This window comes from Lithobates pipiens, unplaced genomic scaffold, assembly GCF_037356315.1.
Source record: "Lithobates pipiens isolate NorthernLeopardFrog02 unplaced genomic scaffold, aLitPip1_a1.2 Scaffold_22, whole genome shotgun sequence".
In the NCBI taxonomy this organism is placed as follows: Eukaryota; Metazoa; Chordata; class Amphibia; order Anura; family Ranidae; genus Lithobates; species Lithobates pipiens.
In genome coordinates, this window is record NW_027507784.1 from 207124036 (window position 1) to 207149788 (window position 25753).

General features: G+C 47.0%; 1 protein-coding gene across 3 annotated transcripts in view; it reads left to right on the forward strand.

The window, feature by feature from the left end:
• The window catches only part of METTL22 (methyltransferase 22, Kin17 lysine), a 553862-nt gene that overhangs the window by 194786 nt on the left and 333323 nt on the right, over positions 1-25753 (forward strand). For all 3 annotated transcript variants that reach the window (XM_077448831.1, XM_077448832.1, XM_077448833.1), the window contains one exon: positions 641-681. In XM_077448831.1, coding sequence (XP_077304957.1) covers positions 641-681 — 41 coding nt within the window. The remainder of the gene's footprint in view (positions 1-640; positions 682-25753) is intronic.

Consider the following 25753-nt stretch of genomic DNA (forward strand, 5'->3'; position numbering starts at 1 on the left):
TCATTACTCACATGTAGCTCCCTCAGCTGGGCGTGTGCCACACCATGCACAGTTCCATGCAGAAACAGCCACATGGTTGTACACTGTAGAAAATCTGCAGCATGTTGCATTGTAATCTAGCTTACAGTTTCTAACAAACAGAACATACTTCCAAAGCCTCTCAGGAGAAACTGCTATACGAAGCGAGGCTATGAAGACAGGCGGAGATCTGAGTAGAGGAGGGATGGGGGTGGGGTGTGTAGAAGAGAAGGACAATGTTTTCAGGAAGTCATTGGCCCCCATGCAGAATAAAGTAAGGTTGTCCCTGAAGAACAGGAAGAAGCTGATTGGTTTTTATTAGATTTTCTAAGCGACACAATTGGCTATACAGAAAATGTTAAATGTTAAAACTAAAGATATTTTACATATCATTTTAATAGAACAATTTTCATTTTTAGAACAAAATATTTACAAAAATGTGAGGGGTGTACTCACTTTTGTGACATACTGTGTGTGTGTATATATATGTATGTGTGTAATATATATATATATATATATATATATATATATATATATATCTATCTATCATTTGTATGTATGTATGTATATATAATATAGTGTTTAGACACAGAATGACAAACGTTGAATTTTTGCATTGCAGAACATACTATGGCAACACCATTAGAAGATGTTGGGAAACAGGTAAGCAATAAAGAATGCTCGTGTTTATTTACTATTTGTGATCATAGCTAAACATAAAGCAGAATTCTAGCTTATCCCATTCTGATTTTAACCACATGCCGACCGGGCCATAGCCAAAAGATGGCTACAGCACGGTCAGCTTATTCTGGGAGGGCGTCTATGGATGTCCTCCCAGAATCTTGCTCCTGCTCGCCCCCTGGGGCGCGCACCCGGGAACATTCGTAACCGCTGGGTCCAGAGGACCCAGTGCATCACGGTAAATGGCCGCTGAACGCGGCCGTTTACCACATGATCTCTCCATCAAATGATGGAGCGATCACTTGTAAACAAACCTGGCGTAACGCCATGAAGCCGGTTCTTCTCTCCCCTCTCTGTACAGATCGGTACAGTGAGAGGGGAGAGGGGGAGAGATGGCAACAGTGCTGTGGGCTGGATGTGAAGTGCCCACAGCGCTGCTCAGTGACAATCCTCTGCCAGTACTCTGCAACACTGCGAAATTTCTGTCTTTTTTTGATAGCGCAAAAAATATAAAACCCAGCGGTGATTAAATGCCACCAAAGGAAAGCTCTATTTGTGTGGGAAAAAAGGACAAATATGTAATTTGGGTACAGTGTTGCATGACTAATTTTAATGCGTGTGAAAGCACCAAAAGCTGAAAATTGGTCTGGTTAGGAAGGGAGTTTAAGTGCCCAGTGGTCAAGTGGTTAAACAAAATGAAAGCAACAAAACTATCATGCTAGTATACTTTTATATACAGTAGTATATTGCTAGCTTAAAGAGGAAGTAAACCCTGATGGGTTTACTTCCTCTTTCATTCCCTGCAAAGGCAAAGCATAATGGACTACTATGCATCGCATAGTAGCCCATTATGTGTCACTTACCTGACACAGGAGCCAGCGAAGTCGCCGCTGTCCCCTGTAGTCCGCCGCATCCATCTTGCTGGTGGCGTCTCGCAGCTCCGCCGCTGTCATTCGACGAAGCCGCGATGATGTCACTCCCGCGCATGCGCACGGGAGTCGACACACGCGGCAGCTCCATTCTTGGAAATGCCGCGCTCAGTGCACCTGCGCGCCGCTGTCTAAACCATATAGGTTTAGGAGATATTGCTTGGACCTACAGGTAAGCCTTAATCTAGGCTTACCTGTAGGTCAAAGTGGTTTGTAAGGGTTTACAACCACTTTAATAAAGTTGTAATGAAATATACTGTATGATAAACTATAAGTTATTGTTGAGTGTGTGTGTGTGTATATATATATATATATATATATATATATATATATATATATCTCCCTCAAATTTTCCAGTGAGGGCTTGTGAGGTGAGCTGGGCTGGGGGGGAGGGGGGGTGAGCACAGCCGGCGGGTGGAGTTGACCGGGAGCCATTCTCCCAGTGATTGCCATGGAGGAAGAGGCGAGCCACGGGGTCACCGAGTGGTATAGCATGCTGTTACAGCTTACATCAAAATTGCCTCCGCTCTGCTCGCCGTCACACACAACCCCATCTCCTCCTGACCCCGCACCTGTGATAGACTAAATACATCCCAGCATTGGACCCGCATTCTGTCTGTAACAGACGCAGGATTAGGAGGAGGTGGCGCTGCGTGTCACAGCGAGCAGAGCAGGGGCAATGTCAATGTAAGCTGTAACGCCGTGCTATACCACTCGGTGACCCCGTGGTTCTCCTCTTCCTCCAGTCATGATTCGCCCACCTTCTCTGTTCCTCTGCCATGGCGAGGCTGCAATATTGGGCACGGTGAGGCTGCATTTATGGGCACAGGTCATGCTGCATTGATGGGCACAGGTGAGGCTGTGCTGAGGGAACTGATAAAGTTGTTAATATTTATTTTTGCAACTTAATTCTGCATAAAACATTTAAGTGTAATTTCATGATAATTTATGAGGGTGTGATTAGGGGCAGGGCAACTATATAAAATAAAATTTCAAGTTTATCAATTTATTTTAATAAACAACATGGGGGAGCATTAGTAATTGAATTGTTTATTTTAGCTTAACGAGGTTGTAAACCTCCCTATAAGTTGCACCTAATAAGTAACTAGAATAAGGCAATGTACTGTAAATATCTCCTAAACTTGCACTGTTTAGGAGATATTTACTGTATACTGTGCCAATGATGTCATTGGCACATTCGCTTTGAAGGAACAGCCGCCCACACCATTTCTTCAGTAGCATGTGCAGTGACCGGTGGATGCGCTGGAGTGACGTCACATGGCTCCAGTCACTCACACAGCCGATGCCCGTAGCCCCAGAAGTAAGACAGGTGAACATGGATGGATGGATGTAAACATCCCTTGTAATAGGAAAAAGCATGACAGGACCTATTAATCATGAGATCTGGGGTCAAAAAGACCTCAGATCTCATGTACATTAACCACTTAAGGACCGCCGCATGGCAATGTACGTCGGTGCAATGGCACCGACAGGCACAAGCACGTACATGTACGTGCTTGCCTTCCAGCGGGTGGGGGTCCGATCGAACCCCCTCCCGCTGGATGCGGCGGTCCGTTTCGCTGCAGGAGCGATCCGGGATGAGGGGATGGCTGTTGGTTTCTGGCCATCCCCTCTCGATCGCTCCTGGCGAATGAGACGCTTCCCCCGCTGTGTATAGTAAACACAGGCATGGAGGAAGTGATGTCATTCTCCTCGGGGCAGTCTTTTTGACCAGACTACGAGGAGAACAGTGAAAGTAAGTGTGCACCAACACTAAACTGACATGTAGACACACATAGGCACACAAACCCCCCGATCACCCCCTCGATCGCCCCCCCTCCCCCTCCCAGTCACAGTGTCACTGATTGCATGGATCATTTATTTTCTGATCACTGCATTTAGTGTCAGTTGTGACAGTAAAAACTGTCAGGGCAGTTAGTGTTAGGTCCAGGGTAGCCCCCTACCCCCCCCAATAAAGGTTTAACCCCCTGATTGCCCCTAGTTAACCCTTTCACGCCCTTTTGCCAGTATCACTAAGCTATCGTTTTTCTGATCGCTGCATTAGTGTCACTGGTGCCGTTAGGTAGCTAGTTATTTTTTTAGGTTCACCGCCAGGTTTTTATAGCGCTAGGTACCCCGATTATACTACCCAATAATGGTTTTAACCCCCTGATTGCCCCTAGTTAACCCTTTCACCCCCTTTTGCCAGTGTCACTAAGCAATCATTTTTATGATCGCTGCATTAGTGTCACTAGTGTCGCTAGGTAGCTAGTTATTTTTTTAGGTTCACCGCCAGGTTTTTATAGTGCTAGGTACCCCCATATACTACCCAATAATGTTTTTAACCCCCTGATCACCCCTAGTTAACCCTTTCACCAGCGATCACTGTATAAGTGTCACTGGTGACGCTGGTTATCCAGTTAGTTATTTAGGTTCCCCGTCAGGTTTTTATATAGCGCCAGGGACCCCCATATACTACCTAATAAAGATTTTAACCCCCCCTGATTGCCCCTAGTTAACCCTTTCACCAGTGATCACCGTATAAGTGTTACGGGTGACTCTGGTTAGTTAGTTTGCTTTTTATAGCATCAGGGCACCCACCATTTATTACCCAATAAAGGTTTAACCCCCTGATCACCCGGCGGGGTTTTAGGGTCAGGGTCTGTGTCTGTGTCGCCCCAGGCAGCGCTAGGTTAGTGCCAGTACCGCTAACACCCACGCGCAAAGCATAAACCTCCCGTAGTGGTATAGAATCTGAACAGATCAATATCTGACCAGATCTATACTAGCGTCCCCAGCAGTTTAGGGTTCCAAAAAAACGCATTGTTAGCGGGATCAGCCCAGATACCTGCTAGCACCTGCGTTTTGCCCCTCTGCCCAGCCCACCCAAGTGCAGTATCAATCGATCACTGTCACTTACAAAACACTAAACACATAACTGCAGCGTTCGCAGAGTCAGGCCTGATCCCTGCGATCGCTAACAGTTTTTTTTGTAGCGTTTTATATTTAAATCCGGAAGGCAGTGCTTGGTTTTTGGGGTCCCGTACGTGGCTAGGCTCCCAAAAAGTCCCCCACATGTGGTATCCCCGTACTCGGGAGAAGCAGCAGAATTTATTTTGGGGTGCAATGTCACTTATGCCCTTAGCATGTGTGAGCAATATATCATTTAGTGACAACTTTGTGCAAAAAAAATAAAAAATTGTAATATTCCTGCAACTTGTGGCAAAATATAAAATATTTCATGGACTCAACATGCCTCTCAGTAAATAGCTTGGGGTGTCTACTTTCCAAAATGGGGTCATTTGGGGGGGGGGGGGGGTTTGTGCTATTTTGGCATTTTATGTCCTTCGAAACTGTGAGTGGTACTGAGGAGTGAAATCAAAAATTTGCACCCTTAGAAATCCTGAAGGCAGTTATTGGTTTTCGGGGTGCCGTACGCGGCTAGACTCCCAAAAAGTCCCACATATGTGGTATCCTCGTACTCAGGAGAAGCAGCAGAATATATTTTGGGGTGCAATTCCACATACAACTATGGCATGTGTGAGCAATATATCATTTAGTGACAACTTTTTGTAAACTTTTTTTGTTGTTGTCATTATTCAATCACTTGGGACAAAAAAAAAAAAATATTCAATGGGCTCAACATGCCCCTCAGCAATTTCCTTGGGGTGTCTACTTTCCAAAATGGGGTCATTTGGGAGGGGGGGTTGTACTGCCCTGCCATTTTAGCACCTCAAGAAATGAGATAGGCAGTCATAAATTAAAAGCTGTGTAAATTCCAAAAAATTTACTTTTGCGCAAAACAATAAATATACGCTTATTGACATTTTTTTTATTATAGACATGTGGCTGAATAAATTTTGCCCTAAATGTATGACTAAAATTGAGTTTATTCAATTTTTCTTATAACAAAAAGTAGAAAATATATTTTTTTCTCAAAATTTTCGGTCTTTTTCCATTTATATCGCAAAAAATAAAAATCGCAGAGACAATCAAATACCATCAAAAGAAAGCTCTATTTGTGGGAAGAAAAGGACGCAAATTTCATTTGGGTAGAACATTGCATGTCCGCGCAATTACCAGTTAAAGCAGTGCAGTGCGAAATTGTAAAAAGACCTCTGGTCCTTAGGCTGACAATTGGTCCGGGGCTGAAGTGGTTAAAACATACACAAAAAAATAAAAATGTAGTCATTGAAAAAAAATAAAAATGGCCTTTTAAGAGCTATGGGCGGAAGTGACGTTTTCACGTCGCTTCCACCCTGCAGTGATATGGAGACGGGTGAGGGCATCTTCCCCTCACTTGTCTCCATACCCAGGCAGGGGACAGGCATGATTGCTCCACTGCTGCCAACGGGCCCTCTCCCGCCACCGATAAAAGTGATCTCGTGGCGAGTCCGCCGCAGAGACCACTTTTATCTCAAACTAGACCGCCCGCTGAAGACGAGGATACTGGGGTTATGGCAGCTAGCTACTGCCACAACAACGATATCCTCCTTTAAAGTACCAACATATAACAACGGTGGGGGCAATCCAGAAGTTGTTAACCACAGGACACAGCCCAGCCCCATACCTTCACGTGGTAAAGAGCCAATGCAAAAAAGGCTCTTTACCACGTGAAGTCACAGCTGGTCACAAATTTTAACAAACTGTGGTAACTAGCTGTTCTCCGCCACACACACCGATCCTGGGGAGGAGATTGTCTAGTTGGAGACAGGTACTCGGGTATTCTGATAGGCTGGTGACAGGTACTCTTTATTACTGGGCAATCTGTGTTTACACTTTGCCCTGTAATCGGTAACTAGCTGTTACCACAATCTCCTCCTCGCACAGGATCGGTGTGTGAGGAGGAGATTGTGGTAACAGCTAGTTACTGAGCCCATCAGCGTACCAGAGTACCTATCTGCAGCCCATCAGAGTATCTTACCACAGTACACCCCTCACATTTTTGTAAATATTTTATCATATGAAGATGTAAGAACACTGAAGAAATTACACTTTGCTACAATGTAAAGTAGTGAGTGTACAGTGTAAATTTGCTGTCCCCTCAACATAACTCAGCACACAGCCATGAATGTCTAAACCACTGGCAACAAAAGTGAGTACACCCCTAAGTGAAAATGTCCATATTGGGCCCAAAGTGTCAATATTTTGTGTGGCGGCCATTATTTTCCTGACATGTAGTTCACCAGAGCTTCACAGGCTGCCACTGGAGTCCCCTTCCACTCCTCCATGACGACATCACAAAGCTGGTGGATGTTGACCTTGCGCTCCTCCAGCTTTTGTTTGAGGATGCCCCACAGTTGCTCAATAGGGTTTAGGTCTGGAGACATGCTTGGTCAGTCCATCACCTTTATCCTTAGCTTCTTTAGCAAGGCAGTGGTCGTCTTGGAGGTATGTTTGGGGTTGTTATCATGTTCAAATACTGCCCTGCGGCCAGGTCTCAGAAGGGAGGTGATCATGCTCTGCTTCAGTATGTCATAGTACATTTTGGCATTCACGGTTCCTTCAATGAACTGTAGCTTCCCAGTGCCGGCAGCGCTCATGCAGCCCCAGACCATGACACCACCATTCTTGACTGCAGGCAAGGCACACTTGTCTTTTTACTCCTGACCTGGTTGCTGCCACACATGCTTGACACCATCTGAACCAAATAAGTTTATCTTGGTCTCATCAGACCACAGGACATGGTTCCAGTAATCCATGTCTTTTGTCTGCTTGTCTAATGCAAACTTTTATGGGCTTTCTTGTGCATCATCTTTAGAAGAAGCTTCCTTCTGGGATGACAGCCATGCAGACCAATTTGATGCAGTGTGTGGTCTGAGCACTGTCACGCTTGCGCCCCACCCCATCAACCTCTGCAGCAATGCTGGCAGCACTCATATGTCTATTTCCCAAAGACAACCTCTAGTTCGGACGCTGAGCACGTGCACTCAACTTCTTTGGTCAACCATGGTGAGGTCTGTTCTGAGTGGAACCTATCCTGTGAAATGCATTCTATACATTAAGGTGAAAGACCTTTTGTTCTGCAGCCCCAACCCCCCCCCCCCTTTTTTTTTTCATTCCAGCGACTGGGATAAGCACAGCAGCTCTAGCCGCTGTCTTGGGTCCTCATTGGATTGGATAGATTTATAGCTGCAGGAGCCATGGGCTCCCACTGCTGTCAATCAAATCCAGTGACACGGGGGGTGGGCCTGAGTCCTGCTGTCTGTGGATTCAGAAGCAGGTGCCATGGGAGCATCTGCAAAAGTGCCCTCTTGGAATGTGGCACTCTGTGGGGGCACTCGAGAAGAGGAGCAGCCAGAAGTGCCACGGAGGGGACCCCATATAAAGAGGATTGTGGCCACTCTGTGCAAAACCCTTGCACAGAGGGGGTAAGTATATAATATGTTTAAAAAAAATAAAACACCTGCTTCCCATTCACACCTGAGACCTTGTAACACTAATGAGTCGCATGACACTGGGGAGGGAAAATGGCTAATTGGGTCCAATTTGAACATTTTCACTTAGGGGTGTACTCATTTTTGTTGCCAGCGGTTTAGACATTAATAGCTATGTGTTGTTTTGAGGGGACAGCAAATTTACACTGTTATACAAGCTGTTCACTTACTACTTTACATTGTAGCAAAGTGTAATTTCTTCAGTGTTGTCACATGAAAAGATAGAATAAAATATTTACAAAAATGTGAGGTGTTTATCCACTTTTGTGAGATACTGTATCTGCAGCTCATTCCTCACTGAATATACGTTGGGATGTTTGCTTTCGAAAATGGTGTCATTTTGTTGGCGTTTCCATTGTCCCGGTGCTCCAGGGCCTGTGATATAAAAGAAACGGGGGGGGGGGGGAGAGGCACCTCTCTAAGTTTACTTTCAAAGTATTTTATTTTCAAGTAGAAGAATACAGAGATACCGAAACATCATATATGACAGATATGACAGATAATACTCGAGTAACAACAATGTGATATCGAAATTCCAAAAAAGAATAAAGTCAACCTTCTTATCCTTTTAAGGGAGAAGAGAATTTGTATAGAAAAAGAAAAAAAACGCCTATAGAGAAACAGCTCTATCGGGCCTAAGCTTGCGTCCCTTCAACCAAGGTGTGGGGGAGGCCTCCGGGGAGTCCGCTAGGACTAAGGTAAAGGCGCACTAAACCAAGGCTGGATGAGCTCGAGTTCCCAGGATGAACCCAACCTGGGCCAGTTGCCGGAGGAGAACCTGTCCCCGTGCCCCTCTTGGGATCACACTGCACAGGAACAGGCCCCCCCCCTTAAAGGGCGAGAGCTCCTAGACTCCCCCCGTAATAACTACGATCGACTCAGGGGGATTGTTGTAGAGGTCAATCAGTATCCCTGAGGGGGAGGGAGGATAGCCCTCCGAAGAGACAAGAAAAGAAGAGGAAAGATGGAAAAGCAAGGAAGAGAAAAGAGGAAGTAGTCAATAGATTCTCAGTGGTCACTCTAGATTAGTGTTTGAGCCGAGGGGATCCCAGGAATAAGAGAGATCCCCACATAGTGGGCCCAAGGCTCCCAGGTTAGTTCGAATTTTTGCTTCGTGTCCATGAGGGAGCTCGCTAATTTTTCTTGGGACATAATCCATGAGATCTTTCTTATAGCTAGCCTAACGGAGACCCCAGGTTGTTTCCAAGATTTAGCTAAGGTCATTTTCGCCCCAAGTAGAATAAAGTGGATCAGCTTCACCTTATATTTGGAGATGAGAGGAAGATGCGCATTCAGTAAGGCAATTTCTGGGAGCCTGGAGAGCTCGTGTCCGGTCACTTTTTTGATAATGTTGAATATTTTTTTCCAAAAATGTCTAATTCTAGGGCACTCCCACCACACATGTGCAATTGTGCCCAACAGATGACAACCCCTGAAACACAAGGGGTCGGCCGATGGGTATATCTTAGCTAGTCTCGCGGGGGTACGATACCATCTGGAGACTACTTTTAAACTTGCTTCCATTAGGGAGGTATTTATTATTCCTTTAAAGGCCATGGAAAAGGCAGATTGCCAAGACTCAAGGCTCCACTGAAACTGAAGATCTTCCTCCCAGGTTATCATGTAAGAGGACTTCCCCGAGGGATGTAGGAGTGAAGCGTAGATGATGGAGATCCCCCCCCTTTGTTCCACCGCTTGACCACACCAGAGCTCATAATTAGAGAAACGAGGGGGATTTGGTTTGTCCAGCCATAAGCTATGTAGGAAGTGACTGATTTGTCCGAATCTAAACCTTTCCGTTCTCGGAAGGTCCAGTTTGCTAATGCATTGTGCGAGAGAGAGTGGCCCATTGGTAGAAAAGAAGTGGCCTATGCGGTACAGCCCTTTGTCTAGCCACCATTGGAAGGCCTGGATCTCTAGCCCTGGGGGAAATTTGGGATTCCGGAAGATGTGAGACAGAGGGGTCATGCTAGAGATGATATTTGGGTTCAGCTTTAATTTGTCCCATAGGGCAAAGGAGTGGCAGAGTGTGGGAGCCAAGATTGGAGGTCTGCATTTAGGTAAGGTCCAGAGTAAAAAGTCTAGAGTATTATGCGGGGCTGCACATCTTTCTATTTGTAGCCAGTCAGGCTTCTCCCCATTAAAATATATCACTGAGAGTTGCGCAAGTCTGGCCGCTTGATAATATTTATGTAGATGCGGGAGGCCGAAGCCCCCTTTTTTGCGTGTTAAATAAAGCGTTTGGGGGAGTCTATAACCTGCGCCTCCCCAGACAAATTTCAGGACCTTACTTTGGAAAGATCGGAGGTGGTCCGACCGTATCGGGATTGGGAGAGCTCTGAAGAGGTACAAGAGTCTTGGCATCAAGGTCATCTTTACGGCGTTAATTTTACCCAGCCAGGAGATATTTTGTGTGGACCAGAATTTTAAATCTTGTTCCAGTTTGCGATACATGGGGGGATAGTTTTTCTCATATAGAGTTTCGAATTTGGGAGTAAGGTTTATGCCGAGATATTTAATGGCCCGATCATTCCAGTCAAAATGGAAATTTAATTTAAGTAAATCCACCATAGCTGGGGGGAGGGAGACATTGAGGGCTTGGGATTTGGAAAAGTTTACTTCCAGGCCTGAGACTTTCGCGAAGGAGGACAAGGTATTACATAAATTCGGGAGGGAAATAAGGGGGGAGGTGATGAATAGTATTAAATCGTCAGCGAACAGTCCGCATTTGTGTTCCTGCGGCCCACAGAGTACCGCTTTAATGTCTGGGTTCGTCCTAATTGCAATTGCTAGTGTCTCGATCGCTATTGCGAAGAGTAATGGGGATAAGGGGCAACCCTGCCTAGTACCTCTAGCTATCTTGATAGGAGTGGATAGGTATCTCTGTGATTTGATAATAGCTGAGGGTGTAGAATATAAAGCTTTAACTAGTCCCATAAAGCGTTCTACAAACCCCCATCGTTCCAGGAGCGTAAAAAGATATTGCCACGAGACAGAGTCGAAGGCCTTTTGTATGTCTAATGAAAGTAACATACCCTGTTGTTTGGGACCCCCCGGCCAGTTCGATTGGAGAATGGAGATCACATCTATGGTGCGTCTAGTCTGGTCAGGACCCTGTCTACCTGGAATAAAGCCGACCTGGTCTTTGTGGATATACGCTCGAATAAAGGAGTTCAGCCCATTTGCGAGAATTTTAGTGAGAATTTTGAGGTCGTTATTTATCAATGAAATGGGTCTGTAATTACTTACTTCTTCTGGATTTTTGTCTGGTTTTGGGATCACTGTTAAGAAAGCTGAGTTTAAATCAGGGTTTAGAGGAGAGCCAATCACCTTTTCGTTGAAGAAATTTGTCATGTAAGGGGCCAAGGTCTCTTCAAAAGACTTATAATAGGGCACCGACAGACCATCCGGGCCGGGGGCTGAGCCCTTCTTTAAATTCTTTATTACCTCTAAGGTTTCTACTACGGAGATCCTCTCTTCCATGATGGCCTTGTGTTCGTCCGAAAGGGATGGGATGGGTAAAGAGTCCAGAAAATTCGAGGTAAGACTGGGGGGACCCTGACGGTTGTCTTTGTACAGTTTGGCATAAAATTCTCGAAATGCAGATATAATTTTAGTAGGGTCAGAAGTGGTTATGTGATCATGAGTCCTGATTTTGGGGATAGTCCTGCACCTCATCTTTGGAGAGAGCTTATTGGCTAGCATTCGCCCTAATTTGTCTGTATGTGAGTAAAATTTGGCCCCGCTCCATCTCAAATGTTTCTCAGCCCTCGCTGTCAAGGCGAGATTTAGCTCAAGCCTAGCTGAGTCCAGAAGAGAGGTGGGAATTCTGTGGGGGTCTCTTTTGTGTTGGGCCCTGAGGTCAGCATATGTGTTTTCAAGCCTGCAAATGTCAGCCTCTCTTTCACGTTTGATCTGTGATGCTATTTGAATAATTTTACCCCTTATTGAAACTTTGTGGGCTGCCCATAAGGTTTCTGCTGAAATCCCCTCCGTCCTGTTGAGATCAAAATAGTCAAGAAGCGCTTTATTGATGTCGGCCACCCTAGAGGGCTCTGTTAAAATTGACTCATTAAGTCTCCAGTGGAAATGCTTAGCTTTATGGATGGAGTTCTGCATAGTGATAGTGACTATAGAGTGATCTGAGAGGGCAGTGTCTATAATTTTGGAGTTGACAAGATTGGGCAGTAAATATGTAGGCAGTAGTATGTGGTCTATCCTAGCATAGGATTGGTGCGGATTGGAAAAGTGGGTGAAATCCCTACTTGTCGGATTGGCTTCACGCCATGCATCTGCCAATCCGTGAGTATGAACTAATTTAGCGAATTTAAGGCTGGTGTTAGAGGGACGAATGAGCTTACTTTTGGACGGGTTCGATTTATCCAGACCTTGGTCCAGAGCAACATTAGAATCTCCTCCAAGGACCGCGTTGCCCTCCAGGAGGGGAGCAAGAGTGGCCATCATGGATTGGAAAAATTTGTGTTGTCCCTTATTAGGAGCGTAATAAGACACGAAGGAGTAAATTTGGCCATCTATTGTCCCTTTAACGAGGATAAATCTCCCTTTTGAGTCCTTGAAATCCGCCTGCCAGACAAAATTGCTAGATTTAGCGAATAAGATCGCCAATCCTTTTGTTTTGTTTTCAGATTTTGGTAAATAAAACTGGGGGAAATGATGGTGTAAGAAGTTTGGGCTGTACCGATCAGGAAAATGGGTTTCTTGGATCAGAGCCACGTCCAATTTCAGGGATTTGTAACTGTCAAACATCTTTCTCCTCTTAATAGGGGAGTTCAAGCCCTGAACGTTATGTGAAGCTATTCTGAGTTTAGAGCCCGGGTGGTCAGCCATGAAAACAAAGAGAGGGGATGCTTACCAGTCCTTCGTCACGAGCCTCTAGAGAGTCACGGGGGTCTATCGTCCCATTATGTAGTCCATCGAGCAGGGTCGTATCTCTAGGAGAAACAACTGTGTGGGCCTGGAGGGAGAGAAAATAGTGAGCGACCACTGAGAATCTTGGAGATAGATCAAGATGAAGAGCTATAGGATCAGAGAGAGAGGAAAGGAAGAGAGAGTAGAGAGAAGAAGAGGAAGAGTCCTGAGGAGACCTCCTCTGGTGATTCAGGGCAAGCCCCTGGTAACCAAACCATCCCCCGGAGGTTACCCCTACCGAAAACGCCTGCTCCTCTAGGGGCAGGCACCCTAGCCCACAAAACATTGGAGTTTCGCGGGGTAGGTGGAGGCACATGAACCAAGTCCAGCGCCTCGGCACATCAATATACAAATAACGATTATAAAGTAAGCACCAGGTGCAGTAAGTATATAGTTGAGGTCAATGACAGAGTCTAACACTCTGTTTAGCTACAAAATTATTGAACAACGAACCAAACCGTAAAACAAACATGTAGGAAAAGGAAGTACTATGAAGGGGACATTGCCCCACTGCGGGCCTCTATGTAGAGCATGGGTCATGACAGGATTATCTTGGAGAGGCGTAGGAAAGTTTCCTGCCCAAAAAAAAAAAAAAAAAGGGGGGGAAGAAAGAGGGAAGGGGGGGAGAAGGGGGAGAGGGTTCAGGGGGGTGGAGGGGAAGGGAGGGTCAGAAAGCTGGGGGCAGGATGGAGAACAAGCATCTATTATAAAGATGAAAGAAGAATGTCCATCATGGAAAAGATCCGACTTGCAAGAAGTCTCTTCGTCATCCGATGAGAACAAAAACTTTGTGAAGACCAGAAGCTAGGCGAAGTCCAAACCATGTTCCCTGGCTTTAAGCAGGAGAAGACCATCGTGTGAGCAGGTCAGCCGGAGGGGGGACCATAGATGGGTCCCGCAGTTAGGGGAAGAACGTTCAAGGAGAGTCAGAGGAGCCAGAGCTCCGCCAGGTGAGGGAAAGTTTCCCCGGTACACTCCATCTTGAAGTGAAGTTAGGGTTAGAAAAGTTGGAAAGTGTAGAAGAAGTCGAGCCTCAGGTCTGGGTGTGGTCCTTCGTTCTTTTTGACAGCTGCTTGTTCCATAGGGGTGTAAGTGGGCTAGTTGGGGGTGGACGCTTAGCTGGGTTGTAATTCGGATTTGAAGTGTCCATGTCCGCTTCCGTTGTGATGAGCCTCAGGGATAGAAGGATCTTTTCTCCGTCTTGGAAATTGGTGAAGGAATGAATCTTGCCCTTGTGCTGGAACTTGACGGCAAAGGGGAATGTCCACCAGTATTTTATTTCTTTTTGAGCGAGCACCAGTAGAAGGGGTTTTAGAGCTCTTCTTCTCTGGATTGTGGAGGGGGAGAGGTCGGCAAAGACTTGGATAGAATGGCCTTGATAGGAGAGTTGTTTTGTCGCTCTGGACTGTTTTGCGGCTTGGCAATGATGTCTCTGGGAGATCCATCTTTTCTAGGGGGTCCTAGGGCTCTGTGGACCCTATCTAGCTCCAAGCGATGTTGCAGTATATTTGGAATCAAGAATTTGATGATATCTTGGGTAGCTTGTGCCACATCAGAGATGGATTCCGGTATTCCTCTGATCCGGAAATTATATCGTCTGGATCTGTTTTCGAGTTCATCGATTCTGAGTATGGCGGTATCCAGCCTATCTTGCAGAGTCTGGATTTGCTCTGAATTTTGATTGGTTACCGAGACTGTCATGTCAAGTTTGTTGTCATGAACCAGATGTGACCAGAACTGTGTGACTGCGACAAGTGAACCAGACACAAATAAGTGAAGGTAAATTTATTAAGCAAACGCATATAAATGTGAACACACCACCAATACAAACTAAGTGAACAAACTAACAACCAAACAGTGCAGATAAGCAAGTAAACCAGTATAATGTAACAAAAGGGAGAACCAGAATCGTAGTCAAGCCAGGCCGGGGTCATAAATAGGAGGTAAGCAGAATAGGGGGACAAGGAGAGAGGGAACAGGTACAAGAGGCAGGATACAGGAAACGGGGATCAGGTAACAGGTAACAGGTATCAGGTAACAGGTATCAGGTAACAGGTATCAAACAGGCTGCAGGTCAGGGCTCAAGGACAATACCAAGGCGAAGTGTATATGAACTTGCCGGGTATTTATAATGGCTGCTGTCAGTCATGTGACGCCTGACTGCAGAGGGCAATACCTGCTCCATACTGCCAGGATCCCTCCGCTGGTGGACACCAGTACTGCGGACCAAAGATGACATAATTCCAGCAGGAGACACCTGCTGGTGGATCGCAGTACTGCATGCCAAATGATTGATATTACCAGCGGAGGGAACCTTTCCTGACAGTACCCCCCCTCAAAGGAGCGACCTCCGGACGCTCCAACTAGCAGTTGCTGGGGAAAGTCCACTGCTTCAAGCTGGGCTATGGGCAAAGTCACATTAGGTTGGGTAACAGACACTTCAAGCAGGGCAGCAGACAGAACCACATCGGGCCGGGAAGCTGGCACGTCAGGCTGGAAGGCGGGCAGCGGCACTTCAGGCTGGAAGGCGGGCAGCGGCACGTCAGGCTGGAAGGCGGGCAGCGGCACGTCAGGCTGGAAGGCGGGCAGCGGCACATCAGGCTGGAAGGCGGGCAGCGGCACATCAGGCTGGAAGGCAGGCACATCAGGCTGGACAGCAGGCACATCAGACTGGAAGGCATCGGACTGCAAGGCCGGGACATCAGACTGGAAGGCGTCGGACTGGAAGGCGTCGGACTGCAAGGCCGGGACATCAGACTGGAAGGCATCGGACTGCAAAGCCGGGACATCAGACTGGAAGGCGTCGGACTGCGAGGCCGGGACATCAGACTGGAAGGCGTCGGACTGCGAGGCCGGGACATCAGACTGGAAGGAATCAGACTGCAAGGCCGGGACATCAGACTGGAAAGAATCAGACTGCGAGGCCGGGACATCAGACTGGAAGGCATCGGACTGCAAGGCCGGAACATCAGACTGGAAGGCATCAGACTGCAAGGCCGGAACATCAGACTGGAAGGCATCAGACTGCAAGGCCGGAACATCAGACTGGAAGGCATCAGACTGCAAGGCCGGAACATCAGACTGGAAGGCATCAGACTGCAAGGCCGGGACATCAGACTGGAAGGCAGGGGGATCAGACTGGAAGGCATCAGACTGGAAGGCCGGGGCATCAGACTGGAAGGCCGGGGCATCAGACTGGAAGGCATCAGACTGGAAGGCCGGGGCATCAGACTGGAAGGCATCAGACTGGAAGGCCGGGACATCAAACTGCAAGACATCAGACTGGAAGGCTGGGACATCAGACTGCAAGACATCAGACTGGAAGGCCGGGACATCAGACTGCAAGACATCAGACTGGAAGGCCAGGACATCAGACTGCAAGACATCAGACTGGAAGGCCAGGACATCAGGCTGCAAGACATCAGACTGGAAGGCCGGGACATCAGACTGCAAGACATCAGACTGGAAGGCCGGGACATCGGACTGCAAGACATCAGACTGGAAGGCCGGGACATCGGACTGCAAGACATCAGACTGGAAGGCCGGGACATCAGACTGCAAGACATCAGACTGGAAGTCCGGGACATCAGACTGCAAGATATCAGACTGGAAGGCCGAGACATCGGACTGCAAGACGTCAGACTGGAAGGCCGAGACATCAGACTGCAAGACATCAGACTGGAAGGCCGAGACATCAGACTGCAAGACGCCAGACTGGAAGGCCGAGACATCAGACTGCAAGACGTCAGACTGGAAGGCCGGGACATCAGACTGCAAGACGTCAGGCTGGAAGGCGTCTGGCTGGAAGGCCGGGACATCAGGCTGGAAGGCGTCTGGCTGGAAGGCTGGGACATCAGGCTGGAAGGCGTCTGGCTGGAAGGCCGGGACATCAGGCTGGAAGGCGTCTGGCTGGAAGGCCGGGACATCAGGCTGGAAGGCGTCTGGCTGGAAGGCCGGGACATCAGGCTGGAAGGCGTCTGGCTGGAAGGCCGGGACATCAGGCTGGAAGGCGTCTGGCTGGAAGGCCGGGACATCAGGCTGGAAGGCGTCTGGCTGGAAGGCCGGGACATCAGGCTGGAAGGCGTCTGGCTGGAAGGCCGGGACATCAGGCTGGAAGGCGTCTGGCTGGAAGGCCGGGACATCAGGCTGGAAGGCGTCTGGCTGGAAGGCCGGGACATCAGGCTGGAAGGCGTCTGGCTGGAAGGCCGGGACATCAGGCTGGAAGGCGTCTGGCTGGAAGGCCGGGACATCAGGCTGGAAGGCGTCTGTCTGGAAGGCCGGGACATCAGGCTGGAAGGCGTCTGGCTGGAAGGCCGGGACATCAGGCTGGAAGGCGTCTGGCTGGAAGGCCGGGACATCAGGCTGGAAGGCGTCAGGCTGGAAGGCCGGGACATCAGGCTGGAAGGCGTCTGGCTGGAAGGCCGGGACATCAGGCTGGAAGGCGTCTGGCTGGAAGGCCGGGACATCAGGCTGGAAGGCGTCTGGCTGGAAGGCCGGGACATCAGGCTGGAAGGCGTCTGGCTGGAAGGCCGGGACATCAGGCTGGAAGGCGTCTGGCTGGAAGGCCGGGACATCAGGCTGGAAGGCGTCTGGCTGGAAGGCCGGGACATCAGGCTGGAAGGCGTCAGGCTGGAAGGCCGGGACACCAGGCTGGAAGGCATCAGGCTGGAAGGCCGGGACACCAGGCTGGAAGACGCCAGGCTGGAAGGCCGGGACATCAGGCTGGAAGGCGTCAGGCTGGAAGGCCGGGACATCAGGCTGGAAGGCGTCAGGCTGGAAGGCCGGGACATCAGGCTGGAAGGCGTCAGGCTGGAAGGCCGGGACATCAGGCTGGAAGGCCGGGACATCAGGCTGGAAGGCGTCAGGCTGGAACTCTGGCTCTGGCACTCCGGGCTGGAGCTCTGGCTCTGGCACTCCGGGCTGGAGCTCTGGCTCTGGCACTCCGGGCTGGAGCTCTGGCTCTGGCACTCCGGGCTGGGACAGATTGGTAGGTGTGGAGGCAGGTTGGGTTAATGGTAAGACCATTTTGGTTGGGAAAAACTTTCGTTTTTTCTTTGGCTTAGCCACTGAAGCTCTGTAGGTGACTACAGGACTGTAAATAAGGGGTGCAGCAGACTGGAAAGGAGGATTGTGATATGACAGAGAAGAGGTACCAGTAGCTGGGGAAAGAACTTGTGGGTTTGTAGACAGCGGAGAGGAAGCAGGTGGGTTGAATACAGGATAAGTACAGGGAGTAGAGACTGGATAGGAGTATTTGGTTGGGAGCAGTGTGTACTGGGCTGCAACTGAGGCTGACATGGCTGGTGGGGAAACATACTTTTGGGTAGGCTCATACCTGATGGCAGAGGTGGATTGTTTGGCTGGGGCTGATTGCACCATGTCAGACCATGCTGAAAGTATGGGTTGTACAAACTGAAGTTTTAAGCCTCCCTGTCTAACCAAAGACTGAGCAGATACAATGCACTCAGCAATCACCTGTGGGGAACAGGCTGAGTAGTGTTCACAAAAATCAGAAGGATCATCTTCAAAAAGCCATACTAAAGATACAACCTGATTCATATCAAAAGGAGGAGTGAAATCATCACGGCCACAGATCTTTATCAAAGGCTGCACCTCCTCAAACAATGTATAACCCTGATCGACCAGGGAGTGAGCCAAACGCATAGCTGCAAACAACTGGTCACTAGACCATTCTTTCAAAACCTGGTGGCAATAATCACCACTCTCAGATGCCAGCAGAGAAAAATAAATGATCTCATCAGCATTCATGTTTGCAACCAAACTAAAGCAAATGGTTCCCCTGTGCAGCCACTTCTGGTCAGGAATGTCCTTGGTATTCTGTCATGAACCAGATGTGACCAGAACTGTGTGACTGCGACAAGTGAACCAGACACAAATAAGTGAAGGTAAATTTATTAAGCAAACGCATATAAATGTGAACACACCACCAATACAAACTAAGTGAACAAACTAACAACCAAACAGTGCAGATAAGCAAGTAAACCAGTATAATGTAACAAAAGGGAGAACCAGAATCGTAGTCAAGCCAGGCCGGGGTCATAAATAGGAGGTAAGCAGAATAGGGGGACAAGGAGAGAGGGAACAGGTACAAGAGGCAGGATACAGGAAACAGGGATCGGGATCAGGTAACAGGTAACAGGTAACAGGTATCAGGTAACAGGTATCAGGTAACAGGTAACAGGTAACAGGTAACAGGTAACAGGTAACAGGTAACAGGTATCAAACAGGCTGCAGGTCAGGGCTCAAGGACAATACCAAGGCGAAGTGTATATGAACTTGCCGGGTATTTATAATGGCTGCTGTCAGTCATGTGACGCCTGACTGCAGAGGGCAATACCTGCTCCATACTGCCAGGATCCCTCCGCTGGTGGACACCAGTACTGCGGACCAAAGATGACATAATTCCAGCAGGAGACACCTGCTGGTGGATCGCAGTACTGCATGCCAAATGATTGATATTACCAGCGGAGGGAACCTTTCCTGACATTTGTGTTCTATCGCTTCCATCCTGGCACCCAGGTTTTGAAAATCCGTTTTCATGTCTCCCGTAATTTTAGCAGCAGTAGAGGCTAAGCCCCTTTCCAGGAGAGCTGACATTTTTAGGAGAAGATCATCTGTATGTGTGCCAGACTCTGATAGGGAGAAAGGAGAGGATCCCCCTGGTGGTGGGTTAAGGGTAGGGCCGCTGGGGAATATGGTGGATCCCCGAAGCTTCTGCTGAGCAGAGATTCCGTGGAGGATGGAGATGGGGTGTGGGGTTGCATGGCTCCACTTTGGTGAGATGGGGTATAGGTGAGAGAGGCTGGGGCAATTACTTGCCTTAGCTCTGGATGTGCTTCTCTCCCTGAGGCGTGTTGCTGGGCCGCGGTGGCCATCTTGGTACACCCTGTTGGCGGAGTCCCGTCTAATTGCGGTACCAGGTCTCTGCGGACTGTTTTTCCGGGCATACGGAGGGCTTCCCCGGGATGAGGAGGTGTCGGATCGCCGTTATCGACCTTGGCTGGGCTGTCTGCGGTGCGCGGTATGAGTCGTGGGCGCTGGACTCGGCGGAGCTCCGGCTCAAGCGGCCATCTTGGATACTCCGCGCATGCGCACTCCACCTCTCTAAGTTTAGTATTCAAACAGTATCATTTATTGCACAAGATTAAAAATACTTACAAGATATAAGTGGGAGTAATGCTTATAAGTATGTAGTCCTGGCAGTTCTACCCACAGGTTCCTCGCACGATCTGGGTAGCTGGCAAAGGTTCTGGTGTAATGTTGTGCTGAGTAGCTATACATTCAGGAAAACTAGGAAGTAGTCAGCTCCATGCTGACCAGTTTGAAGCAGAAATTATGTCACCAGCAGGGGCGGGAGGAAGGGGTCAGGACTGTCTCTGTGGAATGAAAGGCTACGCGCTCGGAGCTCACAGCTCCTTCCACTGACGTGTTGCCCTTTGGAGGGGAGCATCGGTAAATACTCTCCTGGGCATGATGGGCACGGCTGTAGAATTACAATGGTCAGCGGGTCAAAATGAAGGAGTTTCAGAAAATTTGTAGATTATTAGTAGTTGGGTTTACAAAGGTTGACAGCTGATGCGAAACGGAGCACATACTGAGCTAAAAAAGTGTCCTCGGTCTTCTTGTCTTCAGCAAACTTTGCAGGCCAGAAGGAAGAGGCTACCTTCTGGGACGACAGCGATGCAGACCAATTTTATGCAACGGCCAAGTTTGTCTCCAGACCTAAGCCCTATTGAGCACCTGTGGGGCATCCTCAAACGAAAGGTGGAGGAGCACAAGGTCTCTAATATCCATAAGCTCGGTGATGTCGTTATGGAGGAGTGGAAAAGTACTTCAGTGGCAACCTGTGAAGCTCTGGTGAACTCCATGCCCAAGAGGGTTAAGGCAGTGCTGAAAAATAATGGTGGCCACACAAAATATTGACACTTTGGGCCCAATTTGGACATCTCACATAGGGGTGTACTCACTTTTGTTGCCAGCGATTTATACAATAGTTCTACGACGGCAGACGTCATTCCCAGGAGAGTGTATTTAACGATGCTCCCCTCCAGAGAACAACAGGCTAGTAGAAGGAGCTGTGAGCTCCGAGCGTGTAGCCTTTCATTCCACAGAGACCGTCCTGACCCCTTTCTTCCACCCCTGCTGGTGACATCATTTCCGCTTCAAGCTGATCAGCATGGAGCTGACTACTTCCTGGTTTTCCTGAATGTACAGCTACTCAGCACAACATCACACCAGAAACTCTCCCAGCTACCCAGTGGGACACAGTAGAACTCCCAGGATTACATACTTATGATGAGCATGATTCCCACTTATATGTTGTAAGTGTCTTTTAATCTTGTGCAATAAATGATAATGTTGTAATACTACACTTGGAGAGGTGTCTCCCCCCCCCCCCCCCCCCCGTTTCTTTTATATGTTTTGCAGAGTTGCTGGACACTCTGAGGATGGCTGTCTCCCTTTTAAATCACCCCCTTACCGTGGTTCAACTTTGTTTGTTTTTACCTAAAGACTGACTAATCAAATGTACATTGTTACAAACAAAGGCAGATACCCAATTTACCTTCACTTCAAAAGTGTGATAGGCTGTCAGGAAATGAGATGTCTAATTTTTGCTCCAAGAACACCTGATGGCGCTCACTGCATGTTGGGCCTCTGTATGTGGCCAGGCTGTGTAAAAGTCTCAAACATGTGTCATCACAATACTCAGGAGTAGCAGAATGTATTTGTGGGGTGTAATTTTTGCTATGTACATGCTATGTGTTAAACTCTTATAAATTGACAACTTTATGTAAAAAAAAAAAAGCTTTTATTTTCTTTACACATTTTCCAAAACCTTGTGGAAAAAAATTACATGTTTAAAAGACGCATAATGTCTCATAGACTATATGTCGGGGTGTTTGCTTTTCAAAATTGGGTAATTTTCTGGGTAATTCCACTGCCTTGGTGCTCCAGGGCTTTCAAAAGTGTGACAGATCGTAATGACATTAGATATGTAATTTATGCCCCTAGAATGCCAGACGATGCTCCCTGCATGTTGGGCCTCTCTGTGTCTAGGCTGTAAAAAAGTCTCAAACATGTGGTATCACCATACTCAAGAGGAGTCGCAGAATGTTTTTTGGGGTATAATTGCAAGTATGTAGATGCTTTGTGTGAGAAATAACTTGTTATTGACATTTTTGTGTAAAAAGAAATAATTTTTTTTTTTTTAAGTTACAACTTCAAAAACTCACTGTGCCTCTTAGAAAATACCTTGCACTGTCTGGTTTCCAAAAAGGGGTCATTTGGGGGGTGGGGTATTTATACTGTCCTGACATTTCAGGGCTTCAAGAAATGAGATAGGCCGTCAGTACATCAGGTGTGAAAAAGTTTTTTTCTAAACTTACACTTTTTCCACTTATATTGCAAAGAATAAAAAACCCAGTGGTGATTAAATATGGTAAAAAAAAAAAAAAGTTCTGTTTTATGTGAAAAATTAATTCTAAAGATTTTGTTTGGGTACAGTGTTGCATGACTGAGTAATTGTTATTCAAAGTGAGAGCGCACTGAAAGCTGATCTCTGCAGGAAGGGGGTCAAAGTGCCCTTCATTGAATTGGTAAATTGCTGGCTAAAACATCTGTTTCCATGGTCTTAGGACAGGCTAGGTCCCACGGACTGTCTCTTCTGGAATGTAGGGCAGGAAGGTCCTTTTTAGGTGCACGTGTTGCTGTCTGGTGGCACTTCCTATTGGGTTTATCTGCAAGATCCTTATAGGGGTCCTAATGCATGATGACATCACGACAAGAATGGCAACAAGACTGGATGATGGTTGGCCCAGACTATAGTAGTGGATCAAAGGTCTTCACTCCTGTTACAGTTGTCACAGAGGGTCATGTGGCAGAGGAATCAGATTAGAATCAGTCATTTAAAAATAATCAATGCGTTTTAAAGAAAGGTGAAAAAGTAATATGATTTTGATGTTAAAATGCTGAATGTTAAAAAAAAAAAAAAATATGCAAATAAGAAATGTGTACAATGAAGAGGAGTTATACAGTGGTATGGACTCCAGAGAGAGAGATATCCCTTTGCCCCTGTACAAATTATTAGTAAGACCTCATCTGAAATATGCAGTTTAGTTTTGGGCACCAGTTCTCAAAAAGGATATCGGGGAACTGGAGAAAGAGCAGAGAAAGTCAAACAAACTGATAAGAGGCATGGAGGAGCTCAGCTATGAGAAAAGATTAGAGGAACTGAATTTATTCTCTCTTGATCAACAAATACAAATATATAAGGGGTCCATATAGTGAACTTGATGTTGAGTTATTCACTTTACGGTCAACAGAGGACAAGAGGGCACTCTTTACGCCTAGAGGAAAAGAGATTTCTTCTCCAAATACGGAAAGGTTTCTTCACAGTAAGAGCTGTGAAAATGTGGTATAAACTCCCTCCACAGGTGGTTCTGGCCAGCTCAGTAGGCCAGATTCACACTATAACCTGCTGCGGATCGCACAGGAGTGCTGTGCGTCCCTGTTCCCCCTGTTTCAGGGACAAATCCTGTTTCCAATTCCTGAAACGTAGACAAAGATGCACGTTTTTGTGCAATGTGCACTCCGCAGCCACAACGGAGATATGTGAGCTGGCTCCATAGGGAGCCAGTGACATTCTCCTGCTATGCAAATTGGATGTGGGGAAATCTGCATCTAATTTACATAGGTAAGAACCCGGCCTTAAGGAAGGCCTGGATTCTTTCCTAAATGTACATAAAAACTGCAAACTACAATAAAACTGGGTACTAACATTTATAGGAAAAGTTGATCCAGGGAAAATCTGATTGCCTCTCTGGGATCAGGAAGGAACTTTTTCCCCTGCTGTAGCAAATTGGATCATGCTTTGCTGGGGTTTTTCGCATTCCTCTGGATCAACTGTTATTGGATTGTGTATATGGGATTGTATGATATTATTTTTTTATTTATTTTTATGGTTGAACTAGATGGACTTGTGTCTTTTTTCAACCTGATTAACTATGAACAGAAATATGTTTGAATATTAAAACGTAATATATGAATTTGATGCTATCTGTCAATTGCAGTAAACCTAAATGTAAAACAACAAAAAGCCACGCTAGTTACAAAAAAGTGACAAAAAATTAATAAATTGTGACAACGCATAAAAAGGTCCATGTGAAAAAGTAGTAATTATTGAGAGAATCTTCAAATTTAAGTTCATCAAGAATTCCAACACCAAGACTAATAGAAGCACCTTCTGTGAAAACCACCACCTCTGATAGTAGGAGCACTTACTGGACCCTTTTGACCCTCTATCTCGAGAGAGATCAAATGAGCTATAATCCTAACCCTCTATGGGATGTTGTGGATGGAAATGCACTCCTTTGGAACTTGGATCCCACTGCAAGCAAATACGGAGCACCCAATATCCAAATTTGGAGAAAACCATGAAAGTTAAAAGGGGAAACCGAAGGGGGTCGCCCAATGGCGCCTCACAAGCCCACCACCAAGGGTGTAGGATATCATGCTGAACCTCCCATAGCAGAGGATAAGAGTCCTCAGAGACTTTAAGCACTATGGTCTGGATGTGCCAATCTTAAATAGCCACACTGAGGCAGGTGCCACGATTCTTCAGGACTACACATGTTTTGAACAGGCTCTCTTAGGCTCCAGCTCGGAGGGACAGTCCCAGTTTTCCTGAAAACTGGATACCACTTTAGAATTGAGCTTTTGAAGATGGACATAGTATCACTATTTCTGGTAAAAATACACAAAAGGGATCTTTGCAGGAAAGTGCTGTATTCTCCAAAATCCTTCTTTTGGAATCAATTTAAAGAACTAGTTCACATGAGGAACCTCAATGGCAATGAAGCTTTTGGAGCAAAGGGCTCCTGCACCAGTGCTTTCAGAGCCAAAACGTATGTTCCATGAAAGGAACAAGGATTTCCTTGGTAGTCATGTATGGATTACCTGCACAAAGCATCTGATAAATGGTTCATCCTTTTTCTCAGACGGCAGATGGGTGGAAAAGGCAGAGATCTGTACTTGAATGGAGTTGCCAGACCAACCTCCTAAGCTGACTGAAAAATTATCCAGGACACTGTCTAGAGCTGGGAACACAGGAGACAATTTTCATAATCAAGGACACTGGAGGAAAACAAAGACCAACAGAAAAACCCATGACACTGTGAACCCATCTTTTATCACAGAGTCTTCACCTTTGTACCTTGTTGCAAATACCAAAAGCTGCTCATTCAGTGGAGTCTCTATGAGAGCTACTGCTGGAATGCCCCATAGAGTCAATACTGGCTGAGGAACATTATCAGCCTTACTGATCAATAAGTGGATTCTACTTCTCCGTAGACTGCCGTTAACTGCCTGTAAGCAACTTTCCGCCCAAAGAAAAGTTTCTGTTGTGAAACGTAACCAGAAAAGACTCTTGGTGCTCCCTTGGCAGGCAATGTAGGCTACTGCTGGTGTCAATCATCAACTTCATTTGGGCCCCCTTGGAGGAAGATCCTGAAAGGCTTGCAATGCTAGAAAAACTGCCTTCCATTCAAGACAGTCAGAGCATCTACATTCCATCAGGCTCCAATAGCCTTGCACCTGTCTCCTCAGACTGGAGGAAGACTGGCTTCTGACATCAGAATTCCATCTCTTGGGCTGTGAGGCAGGCCCTGAAAGAGGCACACTAGTGAGGCTCAAAACACGAGTTCTTTTAAATTTGTGCAGATACAAAGCCCTTCTGATCCA